We start from the raw sequence: 12,238 nt of genomic DNA on the forward strand, positions 1-12,238 counted from the left end.
AGGGCAATGGCCCAATTCCAAACGGTAATTCTATTTTATAAGTCCTCCTCCCTTTTCAAGAATAGTCCTCTTCATTTCCTCTTCTATACTGGTTTCACTCCAAAGGGGTAAGGTATGAAGTTCAAGATGAAAGAAAGTATGCAAGAAACTAGAGCTTGTTGATGTTTTCTATACAGCTCTCCAGTTAACTGTCCATCAGTATGGAACACAAATCTGGCTGAGTTATCAAAAGCTATCACTCCGTATTCTCAATCAAAGGCAATCATAGACATGAAGAGCACTGAATTTAGATTAACATGAAAGATTTATTCAAATGAATACTAAATACCAACCTGATTTCTCCAGAGTAGCTTTCCAAGGCAATAAAGAAAACAGAATCGCCTTCTCTTTCATTGGAGTAAATAAGTCCTTGAAATGCAGTGGTTAAGGGAAGATTGCAAATGGTGCTTACTCTTCAGAAAAAACTAAATAAATTACCAAAACTGAATAAATCAAACCCCCAAATCAGATTCATCTAAAGAAAGAGCCAATATTTTTAAAGTAAGATAATATTCTCTTTCCTTTTGAAAATCTCAGAAATTTTTAGAAATATTAACCCAGTAAAACTTTGGAAGAAAAATTCTCCAAATGTCTAGCTGAAGATGAAATGGGGGATGTTTAAGGTGGATGACTTATAAAGTCTCATTATTCCTTTACATCTCACAAATAAAGATTTAAAGAAAAGGGCGTTGAAAGGTAATGTCCACCCTAAATATACTCAATGCTTCTTTCCCTTCCCCCATTAGAACCCCACAAGAGTCTGGATAGCCAAAGTGGGGCTGCCCTCAATACAATATGGATCTAGAAATCTAATTGCAAGTTAGTTATTTAGAAACCAATAATTTCTCTTTAAAGAAATCCTGCCTTGATGTGTGTGTGTGTGTGTGTGTAAATATCAGAGACAATTGCCTCTACTGGAGTTTGAGTAGAACTGTGCAATGCATCTTTTAGACTAGCTGTTGAGGATCTAGTTTGGCTATTAAGAAGAGCTTTTACTTCTCAGTTTATACTCCAAACTGGTAAATTGGTTTCTGAACCAAAAAGCAAGTAGGAGTGGGAACAGGATTTGCATTTGAACAGCTCCTAGTCTAGGCTAGTTCCTAGGCTGGTTGTGCTGACTAAGAGGTTCTGAAGCCATTTAGAAAAGCAGCCAATTCCTGAGTTTGCTTAACCTTTGGAGATCATTTCATTTATTTTTTCTTTGCTTCATCTAGCTCTTTTATATAGTCATTAATGGGAAGACATTAGGGTCTTTCAAATTTTCATTTAAAAATAACATTTTGAATAGTTATTGGAACTGGGATTACAAATAATGGATGTAAAGCTAATTACCAAAATTCTACATTTAGAGCAAACTGGTGCGTATGGAGACAACAGCTCAATGTTTTAGAAAGTGCCAATTTGCTAAAAATAGATAAATATGATGATTACTGCTGGAATTAATTTAAGGGCATTCAGAGTGAGATGACGAATATCAAGGAGTAACATTTCTCTGATATAAATTCAAGGGAGATGTTTTACACCCGTTATTGCCCAATCCTTTGGCAGAAACGAATCCCACAAACCAAAAAGGAAAAGTTAGATCAAAGTTACACCATGCCAAGTTAGCAAGAGCATATGGTAGCTGATATTCCTCTTAGTCAGGTGGAACCTGCCAGAGTTCAGCTTCTGGAAAAAAAAAGTGAAAACAATGCTTGTCAACTCTAGCTGTGGAGATTTGCCCTAACTTTTCTTTTTTAGGTATAAAAGCTCTTGAGATCAGTTATCTGTGTGGTTACTGCTTCCTTTCGGAGTCATTGGTGGTGATAACCCTACCAATAATAAGAATATATAATACAGGCTAAATGAAAACAGCCAAAGGGAAAATAGTGATCTTCCATATTTGAGGAAAATCCCTCCTAATCTGGTAAGCTTCCCTATTATGGACATACAAGAGACTCTTTCTCAGCCAGTTTACTCTCTCCCTAGATTCACAGGTGTGAGTTTCCAGAAATTGTCTACATCACGTGATCTGGTCCTTCATCCAGTTAGAGATGATTGTTCTATTGGTAACTAGCTGAACTGAGAAGGACCAGTCAGATTCATTCAGTCTCATTCTTTCTCTCATATTCCCTCTCTCTTTTTCTCTCTCTCTGTATATGTGTATGTACATAGATACATTTCTGTTTCTTAGCTAGAATTTCTAATTGAGAGCCAGAGAAGCTGGGGTTATTAGTAACTGAGTCTTTTAAATGCAGGGCTCCAGAAAGAAAGTCTATGAATTCCTTATGTTGAGGTTCCCAGATCTACTCTGGTTCCTGTAAGCTTGGCTGTTCAACTTCTTAATTTCATGGGCTATCTAGTTTCCTTTCAATAGACCCCTTTTCTAGACCACTAAAAGTGGTGTCTGTTACTTGTACCCAACAAAAGGAGACATAAATAATACAAGTATATGTGTGTGTGCGTGTGTGGAGAGAGACAGAGAGAGACAGACAGACAGGCACACACACAGAGACAGAGGCAGAGCGAGACAGAGAGAGGTGGCTAGAGTGAAAGATTAAAGGTGATCATTAACCAACTGTAAATATGAACCAAAAAATAATTGCTTCTCTCTGGACACCTGCATATTTGCAAATTTCTAGTTAATGTATCTTTCTATCAAACTCTATATAAGCCCCCTTTATAAAAGTATTTTTCAAAATATCCATGATATTAATTTTTCTATATTAAACTTCTGGCTTCTAGGAAAAGCAAATCTCTTAGACAAAATTGATCCCATTGTTATGATTAAAAATTTTTTCAAATGTTATCCATACATTAAGAAATCAGATCTTTTGGGTTGCAAGAATTTATTGCTTATATGAGAATTGGATAAATTTTGTATTATTAAATAGATAACATCCCAATTAACCAGGGATGCAGGAGAACTGAAATGTCCTTTGTAGAGATCCTGAAAGTTTAGATTATTTATGGTATTAGAGTTGAGTTGGAAAAGGCTAAGGACTGTATACCACTTCTGATCAAGGTTAATTCCTGATGCAATGAGAAACCCTGAGGTTGTATGAAAATTGTGCTCAGGTGATCATCTTTGAACAGTGCTTTCCCCAACCAGGCTCCATCCCCATTTTCAATCTCCCAATCAGCCCCACATTCCCTCTCTACTATTCTGCCTGACTGGGCTCTCATGTGATTGATGTGAGCACAGCATGCCTGGTAATCTTAGTGCTGAGAACCCAGTTTGGAAGTGAGGTGGGGGGGTGGGGAGGATGGGGATAGGGGAGAAGCAGCCAAATTAGCAAGCAGAAAGAGAAATATAAATGTGCAGAACAGACTAAAACAGAAAAAGATAAAAAGAAAAATAGTGCATATTTCTAATGCTTTTGAACTGATCGTTGGGGTCTCATGACAATTTGAATATTTGCTTATTTAAGTGCTGTCACTGAAGTTTTCGAAGGAAATGGTAAAGATATGCTATGCTCCCATCCATTAGCACAGTTAATATTTACTCTGTAGAGAATAGGAGAGGAGGGGTAGGAATGGGAAATATATGTACATTCTATACGGAGAGCAAGGGTACTTCTTGGCATAGAACTGTGAGTACTTTAGGTTTCAATATGTGGAATTCCTCAGTTAATAATACTTTACACTTGAAAAACACATCGTTTGCAAAACTCTTTTATTTTTACCACTTTATACGAGCCTCACACCAGCCTAGTAGATAAGGCAAGCCTGGATCTGGAGTATATTCCTTTTATGTGCCCACTTATATAGATGAATAAACTGAGGCTCAGAAAGATGATGTTACTTACCCAAGGTCACACGACAAGCAATTGGCAGAGCCAGGTCTAGAACCCAGGGTAGGGTTTATTCCACTACAAAGACATGAAACAGGACATTAAACAAACAACATCTAAGAAAATAAGATCTGTAAATAATTAAGGATAGGGAATCTGGAGGGTCACACTCCCATTCTACAACCTGAACTCACTGCATGGGTATCACTCTGTTCTAAGCAGACAGGAGCTGGAATTGTAACTTTGACCACCACCACCTTGAGAGCAGGACCAACAGAGCTGAGTGTGCATTTACACAGAGCCACCTCTCAACAGGTGCATAGCTATGATCTTCTGTACCAAAACATATCCCCTAATGGCCCATCATGATGATCCCTCCCTTCTTATATTTATTCCCTCAATAAATATTTTTTGTTGAGAGGCTACTATGTGTCAGACATATCTTAATGTACCTGTTTTGCCTAAAATACCTATTTGGAAAGTTGGAAGGGACACACTTTTTCTTAAAAGTGTCCTGTTATGGTCTCGCCCACTAAACGCTAGAATGAGCTGGCATTACTTAATTAGACAAACTCCACTTGGACCTGAGGGGAGGAGAAAAAAAAATAGGACAACTCAAAGAAAGAGATTGAAAGAGATTGAGAGCCATGAGCAAGATATAAAATAAGGGTGTGGAGACTGCGAAACACTATTCAACTTCACCAATAGATCATTTTGTCTTACTGTTCTCAAGGCCATGCCAATTCAGTCAGAGAAAATCCACCACTTAGGGTCTGGCAACGAGTATTTTCAGGCAAAGCTGTAGCCACAGTGTGCCCCATAATGGCCACAAGAGGCCTACCTCAGAATCCAAATTCCTTCAGCCAATTCAATCCTAAGAAAGATAAACTTGACCTGATTCTCACTCATTTAACAGACATTTGAGGGACTACTTACCATTCAGCCTCCCTTTACTTTCATGCAAGATTTCTCTTTGTGGAATATTATTATGTGGCTAGTTCGGTGGGCAGAAAAGACACCCAAATGAAACTGAAATTAATCCTTGGACGTGGGCCCCTGAGCACAGGCCAACACTACAAGCATTTTTTAAAGTTTGTGTGATCAATGAAATAACTAAGAGTAGTGAGGGATTGAGTCAGGGACTATTTGGAATAACTGTGCAACAAAGCAATAGGTGTAAGCACTGGGGGCCCAAGAGGAAGGGCAGGAGAAGATCCAAGATGATGATAACCGTGTGTCTAACCTGGGACTCTCCTACCCTCAGAGGGTGGGGCTGGTACATTGGTTGGTGGACATCAAAGGGAGGTTTTCAGGTAGTACCAGTTATAATAGTTTGGAGCAACACAGTATACTTGGGATCATTTTGCGTTTTGTGTCTGCTTTCATTAAAAACTGATGGTTTTCCTGCTGTACAGCACAGGGAACTCCACTTCGCCATACAGTAGAAACTGACACAACATTGTGAAACAACTATACCCCAATTAAAAAAATAAAACAACAACTGATGGTTTTCATGTCTGTAGATCAATAACAAGAATCAGTGATGATTAGCTCCACTTCAAATTTTGATGCCAATAGATTAAAAAAATATCTAGTAGTGGTCCATCCATTTAGACATGCCACAACTTATGGAAAGACTGTAAACCTAGTTCTGTATTCATTTAGCAAACAGATTATCCACAGTTAAAATCCGTTACTTTATGTGCCAAGCATTGTGGTAGGCACTGGTGATAGAAAAATAATCAAGATTTCACCCTTTCCCTTAAGCAGCTCACAGTATGGACACCAGTATGTGAAAAAACAAATGCTGTATAGTGTAACAAGTGATATAATAGTGATTGTACAAACTACAGTGTGGTCACAAAGAAGGTAGAAGAAAACTAAACATCAGGGAGGACAAGAATGGCTTAAAAGAGCTAACTCTTACTGGGGAGAGGCAATTTTCTATTCTGAGAGGGAAATGAAATTTTCTAGGCATAGAGCAAAGACATCAAGGAAGGCCTGAAATACTGATGTAGTGTCATTGAGAGAAGAGGTGCTTGAAGCTGGCACTGGAAAGATAGTCAAGACTAGATCACGCTGGAAATCCCTGGCAGTCCAGTGGTTAGGACTCCATGCTTCCACTGCAGGGGGCACGGGTTCAATCCCTGGTCAGGGAACTAAGATCCTGCATGCCTCTCAGCACGGAAAAATTAAAGAAAAAAAAAAGGAAGGCTAAATCATGCAATCTATGCTGAGGAGTTTGTATTTAGCTTACTGATAACAGGGAACCATTATAAGATTGTCAGGAGGGAAATAATCTGATCTGACTTGTGTTAGGTAAAGATAAGAGCAATGCTATTTGCAAGAACAGAAGGAGAGCAAGATGGAGGTAGGGAGTCCATGTAAGAAGCTATTGTCTTTGTCCAGATGGGAGGTAATGAAAGTCAGAATCAGCTTATTTGTGGTGGAGATGAAAAAGCAGAGGATGAACTCAAAATCTTTTTAACTAGAATCAAAGAATTTCCTAACTAGATTTGGGGACTGAAAGAAAAGAATACTTTTTAGGATCACTCCCATTTTCCTAGAGTTTGGAAGCTGGATAGATGGTGTTACAGCAATAAGGGTGGGAATTTGGAAGAAGCCTAAGTGGTACAAAATGGGAGACACTGAGTCTGACTTTGTTCATAAGGAGCATACGTGTCTCTGAAATATCTAGACAGAGATATCTATGGATCAGAACTCAGGTGAGAGATCCAGTCTACAGATTTGGAAATCACACAGGTGCTTACAAACTCTGGAGGTGGATGAGATCACCTAGAATTAGAGTGTTGAATAAGAAGAGAAAGACATCAAGATAAATAACCAGGAGATAACTGATATTTGGGGAGGGAGAGAGTGAAAGAAGCCAGCAAAGAAGAATGGAGAAGGACCTATCTGAGAGGGAGGAGAAAGAGGAAAACTATGATGGGGCCAAATGAGGAGACAGTTTCAGGAAGAGGAATGGGCAACAATACAAAATACCAAAGACATATCAAATGAGATGTGAAGTAAAGAGTCACTGGATATGGTGTCTTTTTCAGAATACGTTTCAATGGAATTATGGGAACAGAAGACTTATTAAAGTAAATTGGTATAGTGAATGGGGACTGATGAAGAGGAGGAATCAACGATAAGAAGGAACTACTCTCTAACAGGAAAAGGAAGCGTAGTAGGCACTTGGCAATCCTGAAAGCCTGGCAATTTCTAAGCCAAGACTCATGTTGCAAACCTCAGAGAGAAAATTTTCTTATATTTGTATTGACCTTTGTTTTCATATCAATTTTGTTTGGTCCCTACAAAAACCTTTAAGGTAAGCATGGTGGGTTTTTTGTCTGTTCGTTTTCTTTTTTTTTTAAGTCTCCATACTATAGGGAAATTGAAGCCCTAGATAATGTGATTCAGTCAAGGATCACAGAATCAGTAAGTGGTATAAACTAAGGACTCTCAGCACAGTGCTCTTCCCACTACCACAGAGAATGTTCTGAAGATCAACACAATGGTGCAGGGGCAACCAGACCACACTTCAGAAATTTAGAAGGGAGAATTTCTGCCCACAATCACTTCTTTGATTGACAACAGACATGCTTGGTTGCCTAAATGCCTCTATGACAGCTAATAGGAAAGTGATTAGGTAAATGCTGTATCTTCTCTTTTGATGACCTGAGTATGTGCATCCTTTGAAATGTCCCTTTAATATTAGAGGAAGATTTCAGACTTGTCTTACTTTATCAATGTGAGCAAGGGAAACATTTGGTTAATATACACACCTACCATTGCCTCAAAGACACCCCCCACTTTTCCTTATGGAGCCAGGTAAAACTGAAGTACGTAGATTCATCAGCCCCAGTTTCACTATGACGGAGGCGAAGGAGACCCTAAGCTACTCTTCCTCTCAGTGAACAGGAGTGCTGCCCTTTAGCATAAAGAGCATGAACAGTTTTCTGTAGTTTTGCCAGCTCAGCAAGAGAGAAAGTTAACCCTATATTTTCTTATCCCAATTGCCTCAGCATGGGTGGGGAAGGAGGGGAGCAGTGTTTCAGACTGTCAGCATGAGAGAGCAGGGATCATTGTGTATGCACCTTGGCATGGGTTAGAAGGCATTATAGAGTCACCAGATATTAATGCATTTCTAGATTCACCATTAATTCTCTAAGATTCTCTGCGAGTCTAGATAATTTGGCAGAAAAAAAATGTCCTTTAAATGATTTCTCCTTCTGTTTAAATTTGGAAATGTGTGCTGGAAATCACCATTTAAAAAAGAAAAAAAAAAGAACAGCTTCAATTATATTAAGTAAGATGCTTCCATTTAATTAATTCACTTAGTCCCTGGGTGACACTGGGTGTGGCTCGCTGAGATTTAGGAGGAATCCAATTTATCACTAGGAGGAATCTGCACCAAGCAGCAAGGCAGCATCCTTCCACACCTTTCCAACACTGCAAGGGAAAAGCGCAGCCAGGTTGGAATTCTGAACCACAGATCCTGCTAAGATGAGAATTATTTGTTGTATGTGGAAAAATGCAGATGTTGATGGGGGTTGAAGGCGTGGGCTAGAAGGGCTTCTTGCTTGCGCTGGTGTTTTTTACTTCGATTACACATTAAAGTCTTTATTTTTAAACAAAGGAAACACCTCGCAGTTTTCTTGCTTTGTGGACACAGATCTTGCAAGTTTTTCATCATCTGTAAAATGCATGGTAATTAAGCTATTTAAAGTTAGCCCCAAGACATTTGAAAAATCAGAAGCCAATAAAATGTCAGGGATTCTTTTATCTTATTCCTCCTTTGACCACTCCTTTACCATCTTCTCCTCTCCACCCTACTCTCATTCTCTTCTTTCTGCTGTAATAATCTATAGTGGTAATTAATGGCTAATAAAGATCATTTATGCTTTCTTCTCAGCCATTCGCAATGTATTACAACTTGGAAATCCAGGACGGCTTCTTTATGCAGCTCAAGTGGAAGAGGAAGGAAGTGCAATCCCTCCAGCCCCCTCCCACGGTTCTGCTGGATTTCATGGGTGTGGCAGAGTTTAGACCTTTGCAGGTTTTTGCCCTGGTTTTATTCCCTATTAAGGGCTAGGGTGATGAATAGATGGCAGAAAAAAGATAAACACAATCGGATTCTGCCATGAATTATATAGGATCATTTCACCCACAAGCACAAAACCTGTGTGAGACCTAAGTACTCAGGCTATAGAAACGCCAGTCAGTGTAGTGTGAGCCCACGCCCTGAATACACCATTTCCTTTAGTCTGACTTAATGGCATCCTAAATACTGACTTATGTGAATGATACACAGCAGTGGTCAGTAGGGGACATGACCATTTCACAAAGAAATACACATGTATAAAATTTATGGCAAAATAGGATTATTTCTATACCTTTCAATTTTCTGTCTTGAATATGAATTATGCAAAAACACATGCCGGCATATGGAAACCACACAGAGTACACACATGACTGTTGTACGTAAAGTATGTGGATACTGTACACATTTACATGTGAATTTCTACAACTCCCTAAACACACAATTTCGGCTTCATCACCTTGCACATATCCTAGTGAATACTTGGGGCTGTTAGTAAGAGGACCCAAGTGAAGGAAGCTGTCCCCTTTTGGGGAAGGGAGTTTCTTTAGCCTCAATTCCCTTTTGAAAAATCATGCTTGGTTTCCTTTGTCAGAGGGGCCATGTGTATACATGTATATGTATACATAGGGTGGCAAAAAGTTGTAAACCAGCATTTTTTTTTCTTTCCCCCAATTAAAGCTTTTTTAGTGAATAGCATTGTCTTCCTTAAGGCTCCACCTTCCTAAATTTTATTTCTGCAGCTCACCAGGTGGGCAACCTCAGAACATTTCCTTGACAGTGTGCTTAACCCAGCCACCTGTATCTACTGCATTTATGCATTAGAATGAAGGAAGACAAGGAGAGGAAATGTCCTGGTTTGAAAAATGAGCCAGCGGAAGCATCAATCTCTGGAATCATATAGCAGTTTAGGGAAGTGCCACATGTAAGACTCTCATGCTCTTCTCCAAACACCCTCACACAAACCACTCACAAAACCCCAGGTGCCTGATACTTTATCTATCTATCATCTATCTATCTCTCCATCTCCCTATCTATCTATCATCTATCTGTCTATTTATTTTTGCCCTGCCTCTCCACCCTCTCCACTCACTGCCCTGAGATTCTGCTTCTGTCTCCCTTCCCCTTCCTCTTCCTTCTCCTTCATCCTCTCTACCCCGCCCCCTGCCCTCCACCCCCAGCCCCCCTCCCAGGGCGCTGGCTAAATGTGCAAAGCTGGCAGCCTGTTTCTTCTCCACTTCTCCCTCCACCCACTTCGAATTCAGCGAGTGTATTACAAATTGCCCCTATGCAATACCTGCACGGGAATAATGCCCAAATCCTATCTCTTGCACCCCACCCCGAAGGCAATCAACGTGCAAAGGTCTTTTTTGGCCAAGACCGCCTCGCCTCGCAGGGAGACGCACACACACGTACAAGCACACACTCAACCAAATCTCACACCCATTTTTCTCCTTAACCTTCGCCAATATCACTCAAACGTGTTCCGGTCAATGTTTTAAAGCTCCCTTTGCAGAACGCCGCGGCACTGTCGGTTGCTGCGGAATACCGGAATACCGTACGAGTCATTCTTCCCCACCCTCACCCCAATCAAGTTTCTAAAACGTCTTTCAAGAAATAAGTGAGCAATTTGAAATGGAAGAAAAACCTGAGCAGTGGGGGAGAGAGGGAGGGGACTCTGATTCTTGCTTATCTTGTTTGTGTCCTTCTTCCTGATGAAAAGGAGTCACCATGCTTATTATCCGGAATGTTAGTCCGTCTTTGGTCACTACAATTCCAGGAAGGATGCAAAGGAAGGGCAGAAGAGACCTGATTTCCAACAGGTAATACTCGGCTCGTCTTTCCCATCCCATCGGAGCTCGAATCTCCTAGGGGCGTGGTCCACCCTCTCCTCGGACCAGCTGGTGCACAATCCGCTGCTGGTCTTGGGAAGGGGATTTTCCCCTTCTACTCAGCCAGTTTCTCCCCCCAGCCCCAGTTGTCTCTAGATTCTCTTAAAAAAAAAAAAAAAAATCTCCCGAATTACAGTTTCATTCATTCATTGAAAATAAATAAATTAATTAAACCTTCACATGTGTTTCCATTAATACCTGCACCCGTGTGAAGCTCATGCATGTAGGAAATAAGGCTTCTCCGCAGCACATGTGAACAGAATTGTACGATAGAACAAGCAATATTCATAACTGAATATTATTCTTTCAACCCTGCTTTTTGCAAATAATATAAAGGATTGCCCCCCCATCTTGTAGGTAGAGCTCACGTCGTTTTCTCCTCCACACCCATTTCCATATCCACATCCGCAAAACCAGAGACCTAAAACGCTGAACATCTACTAATAGCCAAAAAAATCTTTTTTTTCCCTAGCCAAACAGGCGTATTTTTTCTAACCTCATCCTAATTAGTAGCAGCATTCCAAAAGCAGACTGTGAAAGAATAGAATAAAAGCTGGGATGCAAGCATCAGTTACCATATGCTAAGGAAACGCGAGCACCATGGCCAGAGCAGAAGAGGTTCAAATATTTTTTCTACCTTTACAGGGAAATATTGCACTCCGGTAATTTCACAACAGCAAGAAGTAAAAATCTTTAGGTCTACCTGTTTGGTTCTTCTCATACAGCACAGCATGGTCGTATCGTCCCTTGCCTTCTTCCTGCCTTCTCTCCTTTCCTCCTCTCTTTCTTACTCCCCCCCTCTCCACCTCTTTTCTGCTCGCTTGCTCACTCGCTCTCTCGCGCTAGCGCACTCCCTCTCCCTCCCTCTCTCTCTCTCTCTCTCTCCCTCACACACACCAGGGCAGTTAGCAGCAACTGTAAGGCCCACAGCTATTGCTCACCGCACATGCTCTCTCTCTCTCTCTCTCCTCTTCCCTCTCTTCCTTTTCTCTTCTCCCCACCCACTCACTGTTTATCCCTCTTTTTCGTCCCTGTCTCTCGATCTCTTTCTCAGAATTGTTCACTAGTTTTCAATGACTAATCACTTCCCCCGGCCCCACCCCCATTGTAGACAGTCACCCCCTTCCAGTCCCCTGCCAGCCTCATGAATATTTAAACATCTCCAATCTGGACCCAATTACCCACCGACTTTCCCACTGCATTGAGAGGGTGATGGGGTAGCTGAAGAGAAGGATATTCCAGACCGTTCAGGAGAGTATATGGAATATGTTTTAGAGAAGAGGGGCTTGAGGAATGCTTCTATTTCTTTACTAACTCTTTTCTCTTCCCAATATCATAAAAGCAAAGAATGGCTATTCTGAATGAGTAGTCAGACCTATACAGTATGTTGTATCTGCTATTTAGATTTTATGCACAGTTAATAATTGAGG

General features: G+C 40.5%; 1 protein-coding gene across 2 annotated transcripts in view; it reads right to left on the reverse strand.

The window, feature by feature from the left end:
• GAP43 (growth associated protein 43) overlaps window positions 1-11,958 on the reverse strand; it is a 92,109-nt gene extending 80,151 nt beyond the window's left edge. The window contains exon 1 of one of the 2 annotated variants that reach the window (XM_067034558.1): window positions 11,512-11,958. In XM_067034558.1, the coding sequence (XP_066890659.1) occupies window positions 11,512-11,541 (30 nt within the window). In that variant the 5' untranslated portion in view covers window positions 11,542-11,958. The remainder of the gene's footprint in view (window positions 1-11,511) is intronic. The other variant, XM_067034559.1, reaches the window with a different exon arrangement.
• Window positions 11,959-12,238: the final 280 nt, after the last annotated feature.

The sequence above is a fragment of the Kogia breviceps genome, chromosome 5, assembly GCF_026419965.1.
Source record: "Kogia breviceps isolate mKogBre1 chromosome 5, mKogBre1 haplotype 1, whole genome shotgun sequence".
NCBI classification, from domain to species: domain Eukaryota; kingdom Metazoa; phylum Chordata; class Mammalia; order Artiodactyla; family Physeteridae; genus Kogia; species Kogia breviceps.